Source organism: Sparus aurata, chromosome 21 (genome assembly GCF_900880675.1).
Source record: "Sparus aurata chromosome 21, fSpaAur1.1, whole genome shotgun sequence".
Lineage (NCBI taxonomy): Eukaryota > Metazoa > Chordata > Actinopteri > Spariformes > Sparidae > Sparus > Sparus aurata.
The window spans coordinates 30,679,335-30,705,735 of NC_044207.1; the positions used below are offsets into that span (position 1 = coordinate 30,679,335).

Genomic DNA, 26,401 nt, shown 5'->3' on the forward strand with positions numbered 1-26,401 from the left:
TCTATCACCCCTCCTCCTGCTCCTCCCTCCTCCTGCTCCTCCCTCCTCCCTCCTCTCCCCTCTCCTCCTCCTGTTTCCCAGGCTCTAGTTAATCGTCTGTTTGTGTACATGTTGTTTGTGTTGTCTGCTCTTTGTTTACTGTCATCACTCTGCTTTTATTCTGACATGTTCAGTAAACACAACAGGAAGTTCACCTGCGTCAGGCTCTGTGGGAACCTGATAAAACCTTGTATCTCCTCACCTGCAGCTGTCCACAGAGAAACTCACAGAACTACTTCAGAACCACTGCAGTTGCTTCAGACGTCACAGTGTGTGTGTGTGTGTTTAAGTATTAACAGTAGTACTACACAGAATGTGAATATTGTATAAACTTCTGTGATTTGTCATTTTTGGATGATTTTATTATGTAGTAGTGTTAAATAATATAGTACTTCTGTAACTGTGCCAGTTTACTGATCAGTTGATGGACACAGAGTGTCAGGAGCCCGTCCTGTGTCAGAGTGAACAACCTAACTTTGTCCCTTTCCAGGATGTTTGGTGTGTCAGGATCTCCATCACTGCACATTATAACAGCATCCATATGATTATAAACTGTCAGCGGGTTCACGTTTAGATTAACAGGAGGACACCTGGGAGACATGTTGGAAACACACAGACGTCATCATCATGACGTGTAATGTCATGCCTCTTTAGGATCGAAGCGCCGGCTTTGTGTGTGAATCACACAGTGGTGCGTCCTGGCGCCAGAGCTCCTTGGTTCTGTGTGAACAAACAACTACGGAGAATTGGCGAACCACCACTGCAGCGATAATGTGGTGTCTCTGTGTGAGAGGGACTTCTGTGAATAAACACTATCATTAATAATGGTGATTAGTTTGTTGTTGTTGTCTCCTTCATGTCTCATGTTGACCAGAACACCTGTCTCAGGTGAAAAGATGTTTTACCCCCTTGTGGCCATAAATGACCAATACTTGTAGTTCCTGTCTAATGAAATCAGTCCCAGTCTGTATGATGCTGATTTATTTCAGGAGCAGCTTCAGTTTCACACACAAACATCAATCTATGGAACAGTCCTGAATGTGAAGGTCCTCCTCTGGAGAACATAAACCTGATCCTCAGAGCTGGACAGCACATGAGGTTGTTTCAGGAGAACAGTAGGAGCTGATGTTCTGAGGGAGGCGTTGCAGGAGGTCACGGGTCACGAGGATAATGGAGGTCAGTTTGATGCTGTGTACCAGCAGACTGATGGACTCAGGGGCTCCATCACTTCAGTGCTGCCTTCTCCTCCTCCTTCCTTTCCTGGTTCCTCTTCTTCACCTCCTTCAGTCCCTCCTGGACCTTGTCCACAGCCTCCTGGTCTCCGGCCTGCTGAGCCAGATTAAGGGCCTCCTGGTAGAACCGCACTGCGTCCTCCAGGTGGCCTGAGGACAGACCACAAACACAACATCAGACTCAATAAGTTCAGCTGTGTGTCAGACTCATACGCTTTGACCTTTTCCTGACCTTTATGCAGCAGGATTCCGGCCATGTTTCCCATCAGTATGTGCTGGTCCGGGTGTCCAGCAGAGCGGCTCAGATCCACGGCCTGCTGGACCAGTACCAGGGCATCGTCATAGTGACCCTGCAGATCCAATACTGTGGCCAGGTCGCTCATCAGCACAAGAGTCTAACAGGAGACATGATGATGACATCACTTCAGATCCTGTTCACATGCCATCTCAGCATCTGCAGCATCACAACATTTCCTGGACACAACAGTGTTCCCAGTGTTCAATCCCAGTGTTCTTACTGTTCCCAGTGTTCCAACCCAGTGTTCTTACTGTTCCCAGTGTTCCAACCCAGTGTTCTTACTGTTCCCAGTGTTCAAACCCAGTGTTCTTACTGTTCCCAGTGTTCAAACCCAGTTTTCTTACTGTTCCCAGTGTTCAATCCCAGTGTTCTTACTGTTCCCAGTGTTCAATCCCAGTGTTCTTACTGTTCCCAGTGTTCCAAAATAGTGTTCTAATTGTTCCCAGTGTTCCAACCCAGTGTTCTTACTGTTCCCAGTGTTCCAACCCAGTGTTCTTACTGTTCCCAGCGTTCGAACCCAGTGTTCTTACTGTTCCCAGTGTTCCAACCTAGTGTCCTAACTGTTCCAAGTGTTCCAACCTAGTGTCCTAACTGTTCCCAGTGTTCCAACCCAGTGTTCTTACTGTTCCCAGTGTTCCATCCCAGTGTTCTTACTGTTCCCAGTGTTCTTACTGTTTCCAGTGTTCCAACCTAGTGTTCTTACTGTTCCCAGTGTTCGAACCCAGTGTTCTTACTGTTCCCAGTGTTCGATCCAAGTGTTCTTACTGTTCCAAGTGTTCCAACCTAGTGTCCTAACTGTTCCAAGTGTTCCAAACTAGTGTCCTAACTGTTCCCAGTGTTCCAACCCAGTGTTCTTACTGTTCCCAGTGTTCCAACCCAGTGTTCTTACTGTTCCCAGTGTTCCATTACAGTATTCTTACTGTTCCCAGTGTTCTTACTGTTCCCAGTGTTCCAACCTAGTGTTCTTACTGTTGCCAGTGTTCCATCCCAGTGTTCTTAACGTTCCCAGTGTTCCAACCCAGTGTTCTTACTGTTCCCAGTGTTTGAACCCAGTGTTCTTACTGTTCCCAGTGTTCCATCCCAGTGTTCTAATTGTTCCCAGTGTTCCAACCCAGTGTTCTTACTGTTCCCAGTGTTCCAACCCAGCGTTCTTACTGTTCCCAGTGTTCGAACCCAGAGTTCTTACTGTTCCCAGTGTTCCATCCAAGTGTTCTTACTGTTCCAAATGTTCCAACCTAGTGTCCTAACTGTTCCAAGTGTTCCAACCTAGTGTCCTAACTGTTCCCAGTGTTCCAACCCAGTGTTCTTACTGTTCCCAGTGTTCCATCCCAGTGTTCTTACTGTTCCCAGTGTTCCGTCCCAGTGTTCTTACTGTTCCCAGTGTTCCAACCCAGTGTTCTTACTGTTCCCAGTGTTCCATCCCAGTGTTCTTACTGTTCCCAGTGTTCCATCCCAGTGTTCTTACTGTTTCCAGTGTTCTTACTGTTCCCAGTGTTCCAACCTAGTGTTCTGACTGTTCCCAGTGTTCCAACCTAGTGTTCTTACTGTTCCCAGTCTTCCACCCCAGTGTTCTTACTGTTCCCAATGTTCCAACCCAGTGTTCTTACTGTTCCCAGTGTTCCCGCCCAGTGTTCTTACTGTTCCCAGTGTTCCAACCCAGTGTTCCTACTATTCCCACTGTTCCATCCTGGTTTTCTTACTGTTCCCAGTGTTCCAACCTAGTGTTCTTACTGTTCCCAGTGTTCCCTCCCAGTATTCTTACTGTTCCCAGTGTTCCAACCTAATATTATTGCTGTTCCCAGTGTTCCAACCTAGTGTTCTTACTGTTCCCGGTGTTCCAACCTAGGGTTCTTACTGTTCCCAGTGTTCCAACCCAGTGTTCTTACTGTTCCCGGTGTTCCAACCTAGGGTTCTTACTGTTCCCAGTGTTCCAACCCAGTGTTCTTACTGTACCCAGTGTTCCAACCTAATATTATTACTGTTCCCACTGTTCCAACCTAGGGTTCTTACTGTTCCCAGTGTTCCAACCCAGTGTTCTTACTGTACCCAGTGTTCCAACCTAATATTATTACTGTTCCCACTGTTCCAACCTAGGGTTCTTACTGTTCCCAGTGTTCCAACCCAGTGTTCTTACTGTACCCAGTGTTCCAACCTAATATTATTACTGTTCCCACTGTTCCAACCTAGGGTTCTTACTGTTCCCAGTGTTCCAACCCAGTGTTCTTACTGTACCCAGTGTTCCAACCTAATATTATTACTGTTCCCACTGTTCCAACCTAGGGTTCTTACTGTTCCCAGTGTTCCAACCCAGTGTTCTTACTGTTCCCAGTGTTACCTTCCAGTGTTCTTACTGTTCCCAGTGTTCCAACCCAGTGTTCTTACTGTTCCCAGTGTTACCTTCCAGTGTTCTTACTGTTCCCATTGTTCTTAGTGTTTACAGTGCTCTGAGAGTTTCCACTTTTAGTGTGTACCTGCTGTCCTACCTGTGGGTGTGTGTTTCCCTGCTCCTGGCGGCAGATGTTCAGGGCGCTCTGATAGTCTTGCCCTGCCTGCTTCAGGTGCAGTGTTGACGCTCGGTATCGAGCCCGTGAGTCCAAACATAGACCAAGCAGGAGGCGGGTGTCCTTCCTCAGAGCTTCCCTGTCGTCTGACAACAACAACAACAGACACTCTGAACCTGAACATCACACTGCTCAGTAACCCCTGTTCTGATTGAATGCTGCAGCATAGGTACATAGGTGAAGGCTGTGTCATCTAGAATCGGACATTGTTAAAGTTTGACTCAGTTCATGTGTTCAGTCTTCTTCCCTGGTTCAAACGCAGCCAGAGGACGTCCTGCCCGATACAAAGACAACCTCACAATCATTTGTATCTTCACACTGGACACCTTGCTGCAACTCTCTGCACCAGTCAGACTCTGGAATGGACTCTGGTGGGCGGGGCCACACTGTGACATGGCTCAGTAATTGTGACTTTAAGAAAAGAAGGTTTAAAATCCCGTCTCAAGGCATCTCAACTGACACCATCTATGTTTGAGTCAATAAAACGTCTGAAATGAAAAAGCTAAAAACAAAGTAATACAACGGAGTCAGTCGCACCTGTCTGCTCCTCTGCAGGGATCTCCTTCTGTTTCTCCAGTTTGGCCTCCAGAGACTCCATACAGAACCTGAACCCATGTTCCGCAAGCTCCGCCCTCAAAACACACAAACGCAGAGACACCGTCAGTCCCCTGACAGGAAGCCGAGATCAGAGGTCAGCAGGTAAATATTGTTCTCACTTGTTTTGTTCGGCGTAGATACTGGCGAGTTTCAGAGATATCTCAATCACAGCGTTATCATCCTGGAAACAGACAGGAAGTCAGTGACAGGAACAGCTGACTGACACACACACACACACACACACACACACTGACCTCTGGTGTTCCTCCTGACAACATGAAGCTCATCGCTGCTTTGAAGAGTTTTTCTGCCTGAGACGAAGAAGAGGAGAGACGAGGATGACGATGAGGATGAAGGCTGCAGTGCTTCTCACCCTCTCACTGCTGTTGCCATAGTGACACAAAACAGGTTTATTTAATATTGAAAATAAGACGCTGTGGTTGGACGATACTCACATTGTCCAGCTGACCCTGAACGTAGGCTAGGTTCGCCATCTGAGGAGACACACAGGAACAGGTCAGAGGTCACAGGTGAGGAGGTCAAAGGTCACAGTAGCAGAGGTCACAGGTGAGGAGGTCAAAGGTCACAGTAGCAGAGGTCACAGGTGAGGAGGTCAAAGGTCACAGCAGCAGAGGTCACAGGTGAGCAGGTCAGCGGTTATGGAATTAGATTTGTGCCAAAAGAAACAAACAAAACTTCTTAAATGTCAAACAAAAAGGAATTTGAGAGAACATAAAACTCATTTCAAAAATAAAACTTAGAACTTGCAAACAAATAATTTGTCAAATAGTGTAAAATATTGGTCTTTTACTCTTCTAATAATGCATTATTTTGTTTATGGTTCCCTCTGCTGGTCTCTCTCTGCTCAGACTTTTGCGCTGACTCTCAGCTTTGCGCTCTCTCTGCAGCTCTTTCTGGTTTGCGCTCCCTGACTTTTTGTTTGCAGTTTTGGCACAAACCTCTCGGGTTTCAGTATTTCAATATTTTTTTGGCCTTTTGTGGCTTTATTGATAGTACAGCTGAAGATTTGACAGGAAACAGGGAGAGAGAGAGAGGGGGAGTGACATGCAGCAAAGGGACCTAGGCCGGGAGTCGAACCCAGGTCCGCTGCAGAGCCTCGGCACATGGGACGCGCGCTCTACCCACTGAGCTAAACGGTGCCCCAAGGGTAGGCGGGCCTTTTCAGCATAGCATCCCCATTGGCTAGGTAGATTTTGACTGACACAGCTCAGTACCTATAGGTAGGTAGCTAGGGCGCTAAACGACCCCGGCTTTAAAACGGAGAGAAGAAGAGATGGCGACGACAATGAAGAACAACAGTAGCAACCCACAACAAGAAAAACTAATGAAATGTAAGTAGTTATGACATACATATATTGTTCTTCATTGTCGTTGTCGTCGTCGTCATCTTCTTCTTCTCTCCGTTTTAAAGCCGGGGTCATTTAGCGCGCTAGCTATCTACACATAGGTACTGAGCTGTGTCAGTCAACAACTAATTAGCCAATGGGGACGCTCTGCTGAAAAGTCCCGCCCACCCGAGAGGTTTGTGCCAAAACTGCAAACAAAAAGTCAGAGAGCGCAAACGAGAAAGAGCTGCAGAGAGACCGCAAAGCTGAGAGTCAGCGCAAAAGTCTGAGCAGAGAGAAACCAGCAGAGGGAACCATAAACAAAATAATGCATTATTAGAAGAGTAAAAGACCAATATTTTACACTATTTGACAAATTATTTGATTGCAGTTTTATTTTTGAAATGAGTTTTATGTTCTGTCAAATTCCTGTTTTTGTTTGACATTTAAGAAGTTTTGCTTGTTTCTTTTGGCACAAATCTAATTCCATAAGCGGTCAAAGGTGAGGTCAGAGGTCACAGCAGCAGAGGTCACAGGTGAGGAGGTCAGAGGTCACAGCAGCAGAGGTCACAGGTGAGGAGGTCAGAGGTCACAGCAGCAGAGGTCACAGGTGAGGAGGTCAGAGGTCACAGCAGCAGAGGTCACAGGTGAGGAGGTCAGAGGTCACAGCAGCAGAGGTCACAGGTGAGGAGGTCACAGGTGAGCAGGTCAGCGGTCACAGGTGAGCAGGTCAGAGGGCACAGGTGAGCAGGTCAGAGGTCACAGGTGAGCAGGTCAGCAGTCACAGGTGAGCAGGTCAGCGGTCACAGGTGAGCAGGTCAGCGGTCACAGGTGAGCAGGTCAGAGGGCACAGGTGAGCAGGTCAGCAGTCACAGGTGAGCAGGTCAGCAGTCACAGGTGAGCAGGTCAGAGGGCAAGGTGAGCAGGTCAGCGGTCACAGGTGAGCAGGTCAGAGGGCACAGGTGAGCAGGTCAGAGGGTACAGGTGAGCAGGTCAGAGGTCACAGGTGAGCAGGTCAGAGGGCACAGGTGAGCAGGTCAGAGGGCAAGGTGAGCAGGTCAGCGGTCACAGGTGAGCAGGTCAGAGGGCACAGGTGAGCAGGTCAGAGGGTACAGGTGAGCAGGTCAGAGGTCACAGGTGAGCAGGTCAGCGGTCACAGGTGAGCAGGTCAGAGGGCACAGGTGAGCAGGTCAGCGGTCACAGGTGAGCAGGTCAGAGGGCACAGGTGAGCAGGTCAGAGGGCACAGGTGAGCAGGTCAGCGGTCACAGGTGAGCAGGTCAGAGGGCACAGGTGAGCAGGTCAGCGGTCACAGCAGCAGAGGTCAGAGTGTTTACCAGGCTGTAGGTGTAGATGATGGCCTGGTTGTTGTGAGTCTGATGAGCCAGAGCGACGGCTTGATGGAGGAAACCAGAAGCTGCCTGCAGCTGTCCACGATACACACTGAGCTGAGAGAGGACACACACATTACACACATTAGCTGTTCTTCTGCACAAATTACTGCAGTACTACTAGTAGTACTAGTACTACAGTAGTACTAGTACTACTACAGTTCCTAGTGATGGTACCTTGGCCTTCTTCAGCAGCAGGATCAACTCGTCCTCTTTCCTCTGTGCTTCATCTCGTTGGTCTTCATCAGAACTGCTGAACAGGGAGAAAGCTGCACACACACACACACACACACACACACACACACACACACACACACACACACACACACACACACACACAGTCGTAACACTCTTTGTTACTGCTGGACAAGGAGAGTGTAAAATTAGTTTGGTGAAGCAGCCACTCAGTAAGTAAAACTATGAATACTATCTGACTGGAGTTTGGTGTGATTGAACGTACCGACAGCCGCCCACAGCACTCCTCCTCCTCCTCCTCCTCCTCCTCCTCCTCCTCTCTGTGTGCTCTGGAGGTTTGTACTGATAGACTCATGTCTGCTGACTTTTACCCAGCAGGCCGAGCGCTTCACCTCCTCAGACTGGGATGTCACAGAGCCGGTCTGCGGTCTTATAGTGTCATACAAGAACAAAAAGGAAAAGACAAACTGAGACACTTTACCTACACACGCTGTCTCACAGTGACACAACAGTGATACCTGTCTCTACCTGTCTCTCTCTCTGTCTCTACCTGTCTCTCTCTCTCTGTCTCTCTCTCTGTCTCTACCTGTCTCTCTCTCTGTCTCTACCTGTCTCTCTCTCTGTCTCTCTCTCTGTCTCTACCTGTCTCTCTCTCTGTCTCTCTCTCTGTCTCTACCTGTCTCTCTCTCTGTCTCTACCTGTCTCTCTCTCTGTCTCTCTCTCTGTCTCTACCTGTCTCTCTACCTGTCTCTCTCTCTGTCACTCTCTGTCTCTCTCTGTCTCTCTCTCTCTCTCTGTTTCTCTCTCTGTCACTCTCGGTCTCTACCTGTCTCTCTCTCTGTCACTCTCTCTCTCTCTCTCTGTCTCTACCTGTCTCTCTCTCTGTCTCTACCTGTCTCTCTCGGTCTCTACCTGTCTCTCTCTCTGTCACTCTCTGTCTCTCTCGGTCTCTACCTGTCTCTGTCTCTGTCTCTCTCGGTCTCTACCTGTCTCCAGGTGAGTTGGACACAAACTGACCTTCCAGCTGAGATCCGTCTCACGTGTCCTCCTGAACACTTGAACCTGCTCAGAGTCTGACTGAGGACAGCACGGCGGACACAGGACGCCGCCATCTTTACTATTTACACAACAAGCGGAAGTCACGAGGTGCGACTCCCCGCCTTCAGAATAAAAGCAGCGGAAGTACAGACGTGAATTTGCAATAACGTTTGAATCTATTTAGATTGTATTGTAGTTATCGTTGTGTTTTTAGGATGAAGGTGTATTATTTACACATTATACACTGACACGAACACAGGATCACACACACACACGAACATGATAAATATAAGATACAGATGATTTATTCAGGACTGTTCATGTGATTATTTTTTGTCTTCAATTGAACTTTTACACGTTTACCTTAACCCCTTAAGGAACACCGTTCCAACATAGGAACACCCTTCACTAAACGAACACCCTTCACTAAACGAACACCCTTCGTAAAAACTAATATTTTTTTTGCTAACAGTTTTAAGCATCAGATCTTAATAGTATATACTCACTGTTGGAAAGCTGAGACTGTCGTGATAATTTTAAGCCCAAACACAAAGAAAAAAAGTTATTTCCAGACCATGTAATAGCCTTCTAAACTCACCATGACACAACATTAGAAAGAGCCCTCTACCGCAAGAAGCAAGAATGCCTACACACCTTCAGAGTGTTCCCTTTTTCCACAGCTACAACGTCATGCCACAATTTGTTTTTTTTATAGTTCCCCAAGAGTCCATAGAATGGGATATAATATCCATGTCATTTTACCCAAAACTAGCTACAAGTGTCGAACCAGCAAGAAACCCTGCAGGGTCTTAGCTTTCATTTGAGACCAAGATTATGTTTCTAGGTAAAGGGGTTCTCAAGTTATAAGCCTTCGAATCTCAGTAGGCGCTCTTGGAAAGAAAAGGACCCAAGCAAAACACACAGACATGACTTTAGAAAAAAACTGTGAAAAATAAATGTTTTAGTCTTTTGACTTCAAATTTTGAGTGTAGCAAGCTGAGACCTGTGGCTGTGGCCTCATTGTGTCTGCTGTGTGAGTCTCAAACTATGTGGGAGCTGTCAGGCTTTTAATTTCAGTATGTCGTTTTGGAAAAAGAACCTTAAAATGGGGGCGTTCACTAAGAGGTTAATGATGTGATCAATGAGAAGTAGCCTCACTGATGAACACTAATAACATACAGATTGACATGAAGAGTTTAAAAACATTTGACAGTTAAAAGAACTGAAAACCTTCTGAGGTAAAACCAAACTTTAGTTAACATCAGTAGTAAGAAGACAAGGTGACAGTTCATAGATCACATTCCTGGATGAGTCCAGGACTTCACTGATCCTGATCAGGCTGCCCTGGATTTACCTGTCAGACACACTGAAGGACACAGGTGAATGTTCTGTACATGATTTGGTTTTATTGGTCAAGAGAAGAACATGATGACGAGTTCACACCATCTACTACATGTTTCTGTACGGAGAGCCCACAGTAACGAAACTCACCTCAGCGTCAGCTCATAGGAGCAAGTCCACATGCTTGGATTCAAGAAACAGTCTCAATATGAGACCTGAACGGACCAGAGGACAGAGTCTCTGTCTCACAGGTAAGTCTCGAGTCCCGGCTGGTACGAGTCAAGACACGTCAGTCCTCGGTCAAGTCCCAAACCAACACCAGCAGGACCCAAATCAATCCCACAACAAGTCCCCGACCATGTTCAACAACAAGTCCCAAATCAATCCATGGTGTGTCTACTGGTCTGTAGTGTATCTGGAAAGAGTTTGTCTTTTGTCTTTTTAATGTTATCATTCTCAGTCTTTGGGCTTGAGGACGATTTCAAGTCCTTCACAGTCAAACATCCCAGTCACTGATGTAACAGCCGAAGTTGTGCTGCGAGACTGATTAAAGATTAGATTTGATCGAGACCAGTGTGAAACCATCAGATGTTGATGTCCACAGAGCTGATCAATACACACACACACTTTAAATAATGACTTTCATCACAGTGTCTCCACTCTGCTGTCAGCTGTTAACATAATACTGATGGACATCTTTTTAACATTTTATTGTATCTTATAGAGCAAAGAACTAATTGATTGATAGAGAAAATAGTTGATGGATTATAAGACAATGATGAAGCATTAAGACATTAGACTTTGATAAAACTGACGCTGCTCCTCACAAAGATACAGGAACAGTGAAACATCTGCTCAAACTGATGTTAATGTTTTATTTGACTGAAAACAAAAACAAAAATGTTGAACTGCTCCTTTAAAATGAGCTGAAGTTTGTTTTTAAATCAATATCCAGATGTCCGTTCACTAAATGTCTTCTAGTGTTTTTCTCTCTAGTGTTTCTGGAACAAGCAGCAGTGATTCATGTTTAATAGTGTTGGATCAGATTGTGAAGATGTTTCTGAGCAGCTGACGGCAGCGCAGGAAGTGTCAGTTACATCAGTTACATCATCTGTAGAAGAAAGATTCATGTTCATGATAAAATACGACCATCAGCTGACTGTGAACATCCTGAAACTTTGGCCCCATTTTCACTCGATGTTTCACGTAGTAATCAGCGTCTATTAAAAGTGTTTGCAGTTTACTCATCAATGTAATAGATTACTCTCTTAAAAACATGATAATTCTCCGGGAAGGTCTGCAGCGTCTTTGTTCTCTGATCTCCAAGTGGATTTCTGGACGGAGATCAGAGATAATGATGTCATCAGGGAGTCACTCACACTCTGAGCAGATCAGTGTCATCGTGTCTTCACCTGTCCCTCCACCTGTCCCTCCACCTGTCCCTCCACCTGTCCCTCCACCTGTCCCTCCACCTCACACGGCTCTGACTCCTGCTCCTCCTTCACCTCCGGCTGAGGAGGCGTCTCACAGTCCCGACCTCCTCCAGGCGTCTTCACGTCTCCAGGCTCACTTGGTCGGCTGGTGGTCGGTGAACCTCTTCAGGTGGTAGCGCAGCACGCCTTTAGTTTTGAATGTCTTGCCGCAGCTGCAGGCGTGCGGCCGCTCACCGGTGTGGTCGAGCTGGTGGACGCGCAGCAGCGAGCTGGTGAAGAAGAACTCTCCACAGGTGATGCAGTAGTGGCTCTTCTCTCCGGTGTGTTTGGACCGCTGGTGGCTAAGCAGCGAGCCAGACGTGATGAAGCTCATGCCGCAGTCCCGGCAGCCGAATGGGCGCTCGCCGGTGTGGATCCTCTCGTGGGCCCTCCAGGAGTTGTGGTAGGAGAATGACTTCTCACAGTACGAGCACTGGTACAGCTTCTCCTTGGTGTGGCTCAGCCGGTGCATCTTCAGGTAGTGAGCGATGGTGAAGCTCTTCCCGCAGTCGTCGCAGGTGAACGGCTTCTCGCCCACGTGAAACAGCGTGATGTGAGACCTGAGGTGGGACGACTGGGTGAATCTCTTCCCGCAGGTGGTGCAGAGGAACGGCCGCTCTCCGGTGTGGGTGACCATGTGAGACTTGAGGTGGGGCGACTGCGTGAACCTCTTCCCACAATCAGTGCACTTGTAGGGCTTGAGTCCGGTGTGGGTGCGGTTGTGCAGCTTCAGGCCCTGCAGGCTGGAGAAACACTTTCCGCACTCGGTGCAGTGGTAGTCCTTCAGGTCCTCGTGGGTCCTCTGGTGGCAGCGCAGGCCGCTCAGCAGCTTGAAGCCTTTGCCACAGGTGGGGCACTTATGAGGCTTCCTGCTGGAGTGAGTCACCTGGTGGAGCTTCAGACTCTGAGGGTTGCTGAAGGTCTTGTTGCACTTGAGGCAGGGCAGCAGCTTCGGGTTCTTGTGCGACTTGCGGTGGAAGTTGAAGCCCTGGTAGGAGACGAACATCTTGTTGCAGACTTTGCAGTGGTAACATTTCTCTCCTTTGTGCACCTTCAGGTGATCATTGAGCTCGTCCTGCTGGCTGAAGCCGTCCCCGCAGAACCAGCACTTGAAGGGTTTGGTTCCCGAGTGAGTCCGGTGGTGGGTCTTCCAGTCCCTCTTCAGGGCGAAGGTCTTGTCGCAGTACGAGCACTGGTAGGGCTCCTTACGGTCGTGGATCTGCTGGTGGAGAACGAGGCTCATCAGGGTCGGGTACGTCTTCCCGCACTGCCAGCACTCGTTGGCTTTCTGTCCTCGGTGTGTCCTCCGGTGAGCCTCCAGGTGAGACTGCTTGTAGAAACCTTTGTTACAAAGAGAGCAGTAGATCATCTTCCTGCCTGTGTTCGTGGCGTTGTACTGCCTGGACGGCTGCTTACAGAGCTGAGGATGGTCATCTGTGAGGACATAGAGGTCAGAGGTCGAGTCAGAGGAAGATAAACCGTACTTAAAGATGTGAGTGGAAGTAACTTAGTGTTGATAATCTATCTGCATTTTATTTCTTCTTAACTCAAGCAGCTGCACGAGGACGCAGAAATAACTGATTAAAATCTGAAAAAGTCTGATTTCAGGTCCGATTTCTCACCCAGAGACAGGAAGTCCTGCCCCTGCAGCCACGCCCTGCAGTCCGTCAGCTTGACGGACAGCCTCATGAGGACGGGATAGGACTGGATCTCCACGTCGCCGTCGGGCTCCGTTTTGATCCGAACATCTTCAGCTGCGACCTGAAATTACAAACTTTGACTTTAATGAACAGCCAGTGACTCAAACACAAAATGAAACGCCTTCAGTGAAGAATGTGCTGATTTACATGGACTGTTGTTTGGACCCAACACACACAGCTGGTGGCAGAGCTGCTGCTGTTCCTTTGGATGATTTTAATCATCAGAATCAGACGACTGATTTTTATTTTTTTAAAGATTTTTTTGAGGCATAGACACCTTTATTTGACAGAGGACAGATAAGAAAGATGAGAGATGGAGGTGTGACACGCAGTACAGGTGCTCCAGCCGGACTTGAACCGGGTCCACTGCGTTCATGGCGTGCACTCTAACCACCCGACTACCTGCGCGCCCTCAGACTGATCTGACAGTATTTGTAATCGTGTTGAAGTTTGGACTGAACACACACGGTGAACGTGTCACTCGGGCTTCTGGATCATTGTCACCATATTTCTCACTTTTTCCACCAATCAATCCAATGATGGATAGATTGAGGAGGAGATAATCAGCTGATTAATCCAGAGTGAAAATATTGATCAGTGTCAGTCTGATAGAGGACGAGCTCCACCTCCTCAACTACAACGTCCTGCTTTACATTAATGATGAGTCACAATCATCTGATGACATCACAGCCTGCAGGGACACTATCTGCACACCTGAAGTACATTTTCATCATTAAAGGGATATTCCAGTGTAAATTTAATCCATGGTCTAACACACCGTGAAACTGTGTTAGACTCCCTCTCGAGAGATCAAGTTAGCAGACCGCTAATTTACGGAGTTTTATCAACCTCAGAAACGACCGCACGACAACAATACACTGCAGTAAATGGATCCAAATATAAACCGCCACCAAAAAGCCACAAATAATGCTCAGAACAGCACCAAACTTCAGCAACAGTACAAATAGTGTCTCAGCACATAGTCCGGGGCATCTAACCTCCGCTAGCTTAGCTGGATTTCTACTGAAAAGCTGACTAAATTTACCACTCTTCTGCAGCAGCTTCCTGTTGACGGGAAGTCCCGACGAGTCGATTACCGAGTGCAGTAGAGTTCCGCGGCTCATGGATGAAAATGTATGATTATGACTCCATGGAAAAGCAATCAAAGTTCATATGTGTCTTACCTGCCAGTTTATAACAGTTATTATCGAGAGCGGACAGGGAAAAGAACGGAATTGAGCATTTCTAACCGCACTCGGTAATCGTCGCGTCGGGACTTCCCCGACCCGGAAGCTGATGGAGGAGAGTTGAACTCTGTTTTTAGCTTCACAATAGAAATCCAGCTAAGCTAGCGGAGGTTAGATGCCCCGGACTATGTGCTGAGACCCTATTTGTACTGTTGCTGAAGTTTGGTGCTGTTCTGAGCATTATTTGTGGCTTTTTGGTGGCGGTTTATATTTGGATCCATTTACTGCAGTGTATTGTTGTCGTGCGGTCGTTTCTGAGGTTGATAAAACTCCGTAAATTAGCGGTCTGCTAACTTGATCTCTCGAGAGGGAGTCTAACACAGTTTCATGGTGTGTTCGACCATGGATTAAACTTACACCGGAATATCCCTTTAAAGTTACAGACTTCTACTGGAGAACACTATTCATGCAGGACCTTCACTTGGGACTGAGTATTTTATAAGCACCGTTCCTGCAGTACAGAACCTCAGTACAGAACCTCAGTACAGGACGTACCTCGTCTTACACATACACGGGTATAAAGTCAAAACTGTTTTATCCCTTCAGGTGGACTGCAGGCCTCCACCTCAACCAAACTCCATTCAGAATCCACTCGCTTTAATGATGAGTTTAAAAGAAGCATTAATGGCTCTGTGCTCTTCAGCTGGAGCAGATTTCTATCATGTTGAGGCCGAACTGACCGGAGAACCGTAACAATGTGTTCTGTCCTGTCTGAGTCAGTTAGCGCGGCGCTGAGAGAAGCAGGCCGGCTCTCTTGTTATCGGTCAGTTTATGAATGGGGTTTGGCTACAGGTTGCCTCCCCTCTGATCTGGAGGCTAGCTCAGTTAGCTTAGCTCAGCTAACAGCTCCGGTGTGAACCCTCTGGTCGGAGGAGAACGGCTGCCCTGTCGGTGTGTTTACCGGTGAGGCCGTGTCGGTGTCCATTCCGCCGGTTCCGCTGCTCGGTGAAGATCCGGTTGTAAAGTTGTCGGTTGATCCAGAGAAGCGAACAGCACCAACTTCTTCTTCTTCTTCTTCTTCTTCTTCTTCTTCTTCTCCTGCAGCAGCAGCCGCTCGGGTCAGCAGCTGGCGACTTCCGGGGAAAAGTTCAACCTCCCGAAATTTAAAAACTGATAAAAGTTGTAAACACGAAGAGCTTCGAGAAACTGATCGATACAGAGAAGAAGAACATCTCACGTCAGCGAGTGTCTCTGGAGGTTCACTCTGGAGATCGATGGATGTGATCAGAACTGATCATCTGAGCTCATAGATAATCTGATTTAAGGGGCGGGGCTTACGAGCAGACACAGGTGTGACACCTGCAGCCTGCAGTGCTTTAACAAAGGAGAGAACACCTGAGACTTCTGACTCTCTCACCCAGGATAGGGGTCCTGGTCCTGGTCCAAACTAAAATCTATAATGTTGTGATGAGTTCACTGTCTGCTATTACATGTGATGTGATAAGGTCATCAAACACGTTAAACGTTCTCACAGCTCGTCCTGATGAGATCAGCCAGCTGAGTCTTTATTAAAACTATGAACAGCAACACGTTCAGAACACAATAATCCTGAAACCACCAGCTGAGCAGTTCTGGCTCTTTAACCTGGAACCTGGTCTGGATTCAACTCAGACAGCTGAGCAGTAATCACAGACACGACCCGGTTTTAAATCCTTTAACTTCACATGAACATGAAGAACCATCAGAGTTTAAATAACCTCAGCAGAAAGAGACAAGTCAACATCTGATCATCTGTCCCGTCACGCAGCCAGCCCCGTGTGTGTGTGTGTCTTTAATCCAAACTCAGTGATTATATTTAATACAGTGAACCCATGAGGATCCATGTGTGTCAACAGCTTGGTTCTGGTTTCCTGTGTCTGACATGGTGTCACTCGACTGTCCTGACAGTTTGTTCCAGTCTCTTTATAAAGTCATCAGACTGAACGATCTCTTCAGGTCAGGATTTGCTTCAGCCTGGTGGAACTTCCTGTGTTCACTCTGAACCAGTCAAAGGAACATTATAGAGGACATTATGTTCTGAATGAAGGTTTGAAACTAAGATTTACCCGTCAGCGCCATGTGAAGAGGAAACAATAAAACAGATGAAGTAGGAAGTTAGTTTATTGAACATGTGATCAGACATGTTTAATACTGTACAGCACGTTTCATTAGAGAGCTCACTGAAGAGTTCAGATCAACACTGACATTTTGTCCCCATGAAGTTTAACATGAAACTCAACTTTATAGTGTGATGAGTTAGTTCAGGTCACACGTGTCACTTCCTGTCAGTAACACAGGTGTGAGTCTGTTCATTAGACACGCTCCAGTCACACCTGTGTTGATGACAGTTCTGTTCACTGACGGGAAGTCTGAGGTTGTCTAAAGTATCAAGACAGAGTTTAAATGATGTTAAGCCTCAGGACACAAACAAGTGTTGATGAAAAGCTCCTGTGCATCATGTTGTAGTTCACACTTGTATTGAAGTCTTAACGTTGTGACCGCCTGACTTCATTCTGCAGAAGTTACACCTCACGTCAGGAGTCGCTGAAGTTACCTGAAGATCAGCCAGCTGGAGCCTGAGAGGACCAAAGAAACAATCAGAATTATTGATCTCAGAATCAGTTTGATGAAATAATGACTCGTGTTTTTACATCAAAGCTTTTAACTGCATCTGTCTCTACAGTAACTGGAGTTTGTTCAGTTGTCTGGCCGATGTATGAGTACATTTCTATTTACTTTATTACGATATTATGGTTCTTTGGCTACGATGATTCTCCATCTGTGGGACATAAGGAAATTCTGATGTTCTAAAGTCCTCAACTATTCAAACAAACTGTCTCTGATCATGTGACCTTCAGTCAGCTGTGCTGGGATCAGACAAACGCTTCGGTCAGTCTTTGTCATGGCGCCCCGCTCTGAGAACACACTGCCTGACGGGGGCGCTACAATTCGGCCTTTTGTTCACATCATCTCCCAGCAGAGACTGTCCACTGTGACATCACATGCCAGCTGAGTGAGCTGTGATGGACAGGAGTCTGAAGAGTGTTGCTGTGATGACACTTACCACTCTGACAGCACAGCTTCCTCTTCAGAAGGTCACCGAGGGCAGTCTGTGTGAACCAATCAGAGATCAGAGTAACTCAACAGGAAGTGATGTCTGAGTAGAGCTCAGCCAACAGACGTTTTCAGCTGCTAATGAGCTAATGCTAACACACAAGTAGCATGCTAATGCTACATCAACGCATGACAGATCTGTACATGAAACTTTGGATCAGAATACGCTTCGGTCGGGTTTTGTCACGGCCCCCCCTCGTGAACAGACTGCTGTGGGGGGGGCTTCAATCGGCCTTTTGTTTCATCACTTCCAGACAGACCTGGTTTAGAGCACATGGACCCCCAGGACCTGGACCAGTCAGAACTAACAGCTGGTCGGGTTCCACTCTGCCCCGTGGATTTGATGTGTTCAGTGGATCTCACCTTCAGGTCCAGGTCCCGGTCCAGGTCCAGGTCCGAACAGCAGGAGGCCAGGTCATGGAAGCTGGAACAGTGAGAAAAACACAATCTGTTAGTCGGGTCTCAAGTTCAGAGTCCGTTTGAGTCAGTCCTGGATCCATTAAAGTACAGGTCCTCCTGGTACTCAGACACTTTACATGTTATAATCTGCATCAGATACTCTGTCAACATTAAACTGATGTTCTGTCATCCTGGAGAGGATCCTCCTCTGTGGCTCCTCCTGAGGCCTCTTCTATCTTTTGGTTCCCTGTTAAAAAGGTTTTTCTCCTCAGCATGTGATGTTTTCCCTCTCTTGAGTTGAGGATGTTGTTCACTGTACAGAGTGTAAAGCCTATGGAGGCCATGAGGCTGTGATTCGGGGAAAAATTGATCTGATGAGGTGAAGCAGCCAACAGGCCGCCATCACCGCCACACATCACCCATGTTAGCGAGAAAACAGAAGACCAGAGGAGAGCTGAGACACGGACCAGGCACAGACACGGACCAGGCACAGACACGGACCAGGTACAGACATACGGACCAGGTACAGACACGGACCAGGTACAGACACGGACCAGGTACAGGCACGGACCAGGCACAGACACGGACCAGGTACAGACACGGACCAGGTACAGACACGGACCAGGTACAGACACGAACCAGGTACAGACATACGGACCAGGTACAGACACGGACCAGGTACAGACACGGACAGTAGAGCAGACACAGCGCTGCTTCAGTCTGCGGACCAGCCGGCCGCCATCTGCTCAGACTTCCCGCCACAGTTCGTTTCATCTGGCTGCCCTTTATAACAAAGGCGGCTGCTGTCCGGGCCACAGAGGAAGCTAAAGCTAACGTTAGCTTCTGCTGCTCTGCGAGCGGCTTCAAACAACTCACCGGTGACGCGTTTACATACCGACCAGACTGAGACCCGGACCCACCGACCAGACTGAGACCCGGACCCACCGACCAGACAGAGACCCGGACCCACCGACCAGACTGAGACCCGGAACCACCGACCAGACTGAGACCCGGACCCACCGGACAATCCCAAAGTTTGAGATCGGTCTATCGGCGCCATATTTCCTTTATTCAACCCAGCAACCAATCATAGGTCGCTATTTTTCTTCCTCGGGTGTTTGTTGTTTGTATCAAACAGCTCATGTGAATGGCCGCCATCTTCTGGAGTGGAGTCGGCCTGATCTCAGACCATAGACATGTATACATACACACATACACATATATACACATATACACATATACAGAGACATATATACACATATATACACGAAACATATATACTTATATACAGAGACATATATATGGGTCAGTGACATAAATACCAGAAAAACGTTTTTTTTTTTCAAAAATGTTAAATAACAGGCATAGAAATGATTGACTTTTGTTCTACTAACTCTCATCTTTATAGAAACATATGTTGTTTTTAGATTTTCAATTGGAATCACAATTTATGTAACAATTTGTTGTAATAGTGCCTAAAATAGTCATATGGTGTGACATGAAAATAACTGTATATAAACTGAATATGGCTTATACCTTTCTTAACTTACTCACTTCATCAAAGTCATTTATCATAACTAAACTGTAATCCATTATAGTTTTGTGAAAATTAATTAAATTTGTGTATTATTTTCTAAATCATCGCTCAATGTGAGACCTATGCTGTCGGTCTTTAAACATATTTTCTATTTATTGTGACAAACCTTGCTATAAAATTATGAAAATATTTGTGACTCTTGCTGACACTATTTTCCATGTATTCCATGAACATTTTCAAGTTTTATCATTAATGTAGGTTTGTTATTTTCACAATTTGGAATGTCACACCATATGATAATGTCGCCGTGTGTCAATGCAAACCATGTATTATCCTACTCATTGGTGAGTTCTGATCACTCATATGGCAGGAATTATTTAACCACTCTTAAATGCTGGAAGGTAATATTCAAACTTTATTGATTTATTTGATATTTAACAATAAAACAATATCAACCATATGAACATATGTTTGTGTATCAAATGTCATTTCATTTCAGTTTAAAACTGGTCTGCAATATGTATTAATACAAGTAAGACAAACACATTTTTTTATATATCATATGAACCGTGAACATACAGGGCAGCTGAGTGGATCCATTGATAAATCAGTTCATCTACACTTCATAGTACATAAGCCAGTCAAATTGGGTGAGAGTAGAAACCGACTGCCTTGCTGAGGTCGTGATATGCCTCAAACAATCTCCTGATCTTGGTAGTAAATGCCATAGACATAAAGATCTTTATATGTCTATGGTAAATTCAGTCTCGCTCTGCTGTCTCGTTCTGCTGTCGTCCCTCGGTCAGGTCGGTCCCAGAGAACAACCCGCGTCATTTTGGTTCCTACCAAACATTCGTTCTTAGATGGCGCTGGAAATGTTGATTGCTGCCGTAGCAGAACACCCGGTCCTCTATTATTTGACCCTGTTCGTGTATAGGGATTAGAGCTTCGATCGGGCCCACAAAATTAAGCCCGAACCGACCCAAGCCTGTGCACGTTGTCTCCGAGCCCGACCCGGCCCGACCCGGCCTGACACATTAACTGTAATTATGAGCTGACCACTTTTTTCAGTAACGAGTAATCTACATTTCCCTTTTTGTGCGCTTTCGGTCTGAACGCACAGTTTGTTGCACTACCTACAGCGTTGTAGTCCAATGATATGTTAGGTATCATGTATTGCCAGGCTTCAAGATATCTGCCTCAAGGCCTTTTGGATCAACAGTGAAAGCACCCCTTAAACCCTCCCTCAGACCTTCCTATTGGTCAGCGAATGGGAACAGACAGTTGTTGTTTACTTTTCTTTTCTTTTCCTCAGCAACTCCTCTCTCTTTGCAGGGTCTGAATTCAGTCTCTCCCTGTATTTCTTTGTCCTCTCTGCACTTGTCATCATTATCTGGAAATATATGGTTTGAGATGAAGACAAAACATTGTTAGTAGCAATACATTGCTAGTGTGTGCAACTTTGCTGAAGAAGGTCCTCTCCTTCCCAAGGGTATCAAAGCAATTGCCCGTTGAAATATCCCAAAATAGTGTCACACCATGTGATTTTGATTTGTGGGACAAAATCTTTTTAATTATAACTGACTCAAAACATTATGCTTGGACTTTGAAAAGAGTAGGCTCACAAATAGACATCTGTATTATTTTTCTGCATTTTTTTTGAGAATTTTTGCATTCATTTTTCTTAGTTTTATTCAAGTTCTCACTTTGAGAAACAAGTGCCGGACAGTCACACCATATGACTTTTGTTATGTTTGGTTGAAGATTCTGAAAAAATGAGTGATGAACTGTTTTAATGTTGAGTATGTTCACATAAAGCATAATGTTCTGCACAAGATTGAGAAGGTTTTTGGCAAATATATTTTTTATTCATAAATGTTTGACACTGAAAACAGCAAAATTGCCATGTTATGTCATCCACCCAAATACACATATACTTATATACAAAGACGCCTCACTGAGCGGGTTGGCCCGTTGTTGTGATACGTCGGCGTCGCCGCCATCTTGGATGTGGCAGATCCGCCCTGTTAACTGACAAGTCTTCTTCTTCTTCTTCTCTTACTCCTCACAACTCACCTTTGTGGGATGATAGATATGTACTGACCAATCGTTAATCATTGTTTTTGGGGACCTGGTCTGATAAAGGAATTTGGGCTGTTTCACATCTATTGGACGATCATGGCAGTTTCCTAACTCATGAGAACCTTTGTGTTAAATATAACTTTCAGTGCTCAACTAAGGAGTACAATAACATAACTAAAGCCATTCCAGTTCCCTTTAAAACAATGACTCAACAACTGGTGATGCATTCAAATGTTCCGGAAATGACATCACTACGTGTGGAAGAAGTCAGTTTAGGTAGTAAATTATTCTCTAATAAGTTTATTAGAAATATTTTGACTGCACAATACTACCCTTATCAACTGAAAAGAAAATATGTTCTGAGAGATTACAGGAGGCAAGAAAGATAAGGAAACGATATTTATCTTATCCAATCCCTCTTAAAGCAAAAGAGGTCACATTTAAAACACTAAATGATATTTATCCATCAAACCACTTCTTACATGTAAGATTTCATTGGGATAATATATGTAAATATGTGGATTTTGCGAGAGTGACATTGAAACGGTGGAACATATTTTCTTTGAATGTGAACATGTTATACAATTCTGGGTATTGTTTCAAAGCTGGTTGTTAAGCAAACAGATTACTCTGCAGCCGTTAAACTGGATGTCGATTAAAGTTGGTTAAATAGATAGATAGACAGATAGATAGATAAATAGATAGATAACTTTATCGTAGCAGCGGTACAATACAATCAGAAATACAAAATACAATCAGAGTACAATACGTAATTTAAAACACTATACACTATATACAATATACAATAAGATGCTTAGCAGTTCCAGATAAATATTAAATAAGATTAAATACTGAGCAAAATGGGACTAAGTGGATTTGAAGGTGCAAGATAAAGAGAGAAAGGTGCATTATTAATTACAGTGGTAAGATTTAAGTAATAAGTCACTTCATGATGTGTGTGTATTGCCTGGGCGTTGCTGTGCAGCGTTGTAAAGTCTTCTTGCTCCCAGAGCTGCTGCCATTTTAATGTTTCCTGCCACACTATACTTTTACCATCTGCCTTGGATAGATTTATGTTGACAGTTTCCTTTTGAGCAGCTTCCTTGGCCAACTTATCAACCTTTTCATTTGTTGCAATACCGACATGAGCTGGGACCATACAGATGATATTTCTACCCCTCTGGATATCATATACAAGGTCTTGTCGACTCTTTGATGATCCTTTCTCAACACTATTGATAGCCGACACAGAGTCACTACATATCAACACTTTATGGTTCTGGATCTGCTCAGTCCATTGCACTGCCATCAGGACTGCATGTAATTCCAAAGCTTGGGCTTTCCGTCCCTGAACAACGAAAGCTGCTCCTGTAACGCCTGTTTCTTCAACCATTAGAAAACATTAATATGTGATCTCTATATCATTCTATTATATCACACTGGAATTCATGCACCAAATTTGACTCAGGATTATTTGATTTAATCCCAAGAACCCCTAAATCAATCTCTGGGACCTCCGAATGCCATAAAGGAACTGATGGCCACGGCACTCCTGGACAACAGTTCTTGTATTGACATGTCCTGTGCCGCTGCCTCCCCGTCCATCCAACACTTCTCTCAGCGCCACCTCTCTCTCCCAGCTTGCCTGCATTGTTATTTTAACCGGGTGATCACCCCTTTGACCCGTCAAGCTGACCCAATAGTCAGCCTGAAGCTGCTTCCTTCTTAAACAGAGCGGCATTTCTCCTGCTTGGACCTGCATGAACACACTGGAGAGGATCACACAGCTCCTGTACAACTTCTGACTGCCATAACTTGGACTTTATCTAATCCAGCTAAAACTGATTTGGCTGCAGATCCATAAACCAAACACCCATATTCATTTTTTGCTCTAATTAAATATACATACATTTGCTTCAAATAAGTTACATCTGCTCCCCATTCTGTTCCAGCAAGGGTTAGCAACATCTCATTAAATCCATTACTCTTTTACATTATCTGCTACGTGTGACACATCATCCCTCCATGTAAGTCTTGTGTCAGAAAGCACACCAAGAAATGTAAAACTTTTAACCCTCTCCAAATTCATACCTTACAGCTCCAGTTTTATACAGTTTTAAACATAACCTCAGTCTTCTCAATAGAGGATCTAAAACCCCATTTCCTCCCCAGTCCTCCACCAGGGTTAGAGCTTCCTGTACCTTCTTCAGGGTAAACTTCACATTTTCCCCCTTTTCCATAAGCTACCGTCAGCTGCAAATTGTGATCTTCCAATTCCTGGCTGAACATGAGAAGAAACCTCATTAATCATTATGTAGAACAGCAACAGACTAACCACACTACCTTGTGGTGTCCCATTTTCTACCAAACACCTTCTGGATGTTTATGTCCCTATTTTCACCTGAATACTTCTATTATTTAAAAAAGTCCATCACCCAGTTAAACATATTTCCCCCAATTCCTAGCATATGCATTTTGATTAAAAAACCATCTGCTTATAACATGTCATATGCTTTTTCCTCGTCAAAATACAATACTGTCACAACAGTCTCTTATTGCATCCTCAAGACATATGATTGAATCTATAATACTTCTCCCCTTTCTAACGCCACTCTGACAGCTAACCATCACCCCCTTTCTTCACTAAAGTACATTATCCTTCCATTCACTTACCTAAGTGAGAAGTTAGAGCTATTGGCCTATAATTAGCTGGATTACTAGCATCTTTTCCTGGTTTTCTTATTGGAACATTTACTGCCTCCTTCCTTCCTGCAGGAATCTTTCCTTCCTCCCAGACTTTATTAAATAAAACCCTCTGAACTCCCTCATTACTTAAATGTCTTAACATGCTGTAACTGATTCCATCTTTACAGGAGCTGAACTCTTACACTTATCCAAAGCATTTCTTAACTCTCTCAGTGTGAACAGAACATTATATTTAACCTGAATAACCTCAGCATATAGCCTCCTTGTTTCTTCCCTTCCCCTTCCGTCTTCTTCTGCTGAATGACTTGAACTATGTACCTTACTCAGTGTGTTCACCATCATTTCTGCTTCCTCTAGGTTTGATACAGCCAACTGTTCTCCATCTGACAGGATTGGATAATTCCACTCTCTTCTATTACCTTCCATTTTCTTGATCATTCCCCATACATCATTTATATTGATAGTACTTCCAACTGAGGTACAATAATCTCTCCAGTATGTTCTTTTTCTTTGCCTTATAGATCTTCTCACTACTGCCTGTGCTTGTTTATAATCAATCAGATGTTGAAAGTTATGAGTTCTTTCTAACCTTCTAAATGCTCGGTTCCTTTCCCGCACCGCCTCTTCACATTTAGCATTCCACCATGGAACCACTTTTCTTACTAGTTTTCCTGAACTTTTTGGTATTGCAGCCATATAAACACTGTGTCGCAACTCACTTTCATTTCTTTCAACATTATTTGTTTCTTGGACTGAACTAATATACAAATCACGTGTTTCTCTAAATCTCTCCCACTCTGCCTGTTTGAAAATCCACCCATGACTATCTCCTGAGCTCAGCCTTACATCAACATAGTTTAGAATTGCACTTCCCACTCACATGGAGCTATTCTACTAAGACATGTGAGGTCTAATACTGACTCTTTACCAGTTCTAATATCAATCCTAGTTATTCTACCATCATCTAACAAACTAGGTTCATTACCTCTTTAATCACCTGTCCACTGTTGTCTGTCTTTCTCCTCTCCACAGAGTATTGTGAGCATTAAGATCTCCACACCATACAACATTATCTCTATCCTGACCTTCTATTTCCTCTAGTTCATTTAATTCTAACTGTTTACCAGGGTAATAATAATTTCTTCTACGATTGTCTTTTTATCTGCCCATACTTCTACCACATGTTCTTCCCTGCACCCAGCACGCTACAGGGTCCTTACAAAGGCAGCACAGCCCTCATCACTTCCTCGCTCTCTGTCTCGTCTGATGACAGTGGAGTTAAATAAAACAAAATGGGCGCGCAGATGGTGGAGTGGTTAGAGCGCGTGCCATATACGCAGCCGACCCCGGTTTGATTCCGGCAGGAGGTCCTTTGTTGCATGTCACATCCCCCTTTCTCCCATATTTCCTATCTGTCTACTGCTTAATAAAGGTGTTTATGCCAACAAAATCAAATCTGGGTTTTAACCACGTTTCTTGAACACACATTATATCTGGTTTTAAACTCCTACAATCTATAACCTGTTTAAAATCTTTTTTTTTTTTTAAGATATTTTTATTGAAATCTTTTGTAGACATAATGACACTGACAAGACATACAAAAAGAACACAAATACAAAATCAAAACCCCTCGCCAACCCCCACCCTCATCCCTGGTACAGTAAGAAATAAAATAAATAAATAGATAAATAAACAGTTGCATATGTTTACCTTTGGATACATCAGAAAAGCAAAATTAAAATACAATCAAGTGCTGTATGAGGTCCCAAATAATCACAACTTCATACAAGTGTAATATACAAGATAGTACAGGGGATCAGGTTGTATACTGACGAACTAGTTAAAGTGATGTAGTGATGGTAGTAAGGCCAGAAATGAGCCCCATATTTTCTCATACTTCTCTGGGTTCCTCCTCACACTGAATAAGATTTTTTCAGGTGTGCTGTAGGATGTTAATTCATTTAACCATTGTCTCTGTGATGGGGGAAACTCTGATTTCCAATTCTGCAAAAAAATAATAATTATATATATATATATATATATATATATATATATATATATATATATATATATATATATATATATATATATAGCACGTACAGTACAAATATTTAGCATAAGCACAAACT

The 26,401-nt window shown here is 44.8% G+C and overlaps 2 protein-coding genes and 1 non-coding gene across 4 annotated transcripts; all 3 read right to left on the bottom strand.

The window, feature by feature from the left end:
* Positions 1-1,003: 1,003 nt before the first annotated feature.
* On the bottom strand, positions 1,004-8,810 carry ttc19 (tetratricopeptide repeat domain 19). Its single transcript, XM_030403141.1, has 11 exons — positions 8,675-8,810; positions 7,923-8,086; positions 7,640-7,731; positions 7,409-7,519; positions 5,183-5,221; positions 4,982-5,038; positions 4,847-4,908; positions 4,668-4,762; positions 4,053-4,216; positions 1,504-1,666; positions 1,004-1,421 (listed from the first exon to the last, which is right to left on the bottom strand). The coding sequence occupies exons 1-11, from the start codon at positions 8,767-8,769 to the stop codon at positions 1,264-1,266; spliced, it is 1,200 nt and encodes a 399-aa protein (XP_030259001.1). The 5' UTR covers positions 8,770-8,810; the 3' UTR covers positions 1,004-1,263.
* Positions 8,811-10,079: 1,269 nt separating this feature from the next.
* On the bottom strand, positions 10,080-15,690 carry LOC115572710 (zinc finger protein 664-like). Of its 2 annotated transcripts, XR_003982126.1 has the most exons (4): positions 15,357-15,690; positions 13,131-13,269; positions 11,509-12,942; positions 10,080-11,472 (listed from the first exon to the last, which is right to left on the bottom strand). XR_003982126.1 is itself a non-coding variant. In XM_030403121.1 (3 exons), exons 1-3 carry the CDS (start codon positions 15,378-15,380, stop codon positions 11,603-11,605), a joined length of 1,503 nt encoding a protein of 500 aa, XP_030258981.1. In that variant the 5' UTR covers positions 15,381-15,690; the 3' UTR covers positions 10,080-11,602. The 2 variants fall into 2 exon arrangements, 1 of the variants encoding a protein (XP_030258981.1); XM_030403121.1 differs by having other exon boundaries at positions 10,080-12,942.
* Positions 15,691-17,300: 1,610 nt separating this feature from the next.
* On the bottom strand, positions 17,301-17,412 carry LOC115573432 (small nucleolar RNA SNORD89). Its single transcript, XR_003982279.1, has one exon. It is a non-coding gene; the product is annotated as a small nucleolar RNA SNORD89 (small nucleolar RNA).
* Positions 17,413-26,401: the final 8,989 nt, after the last annotated feature.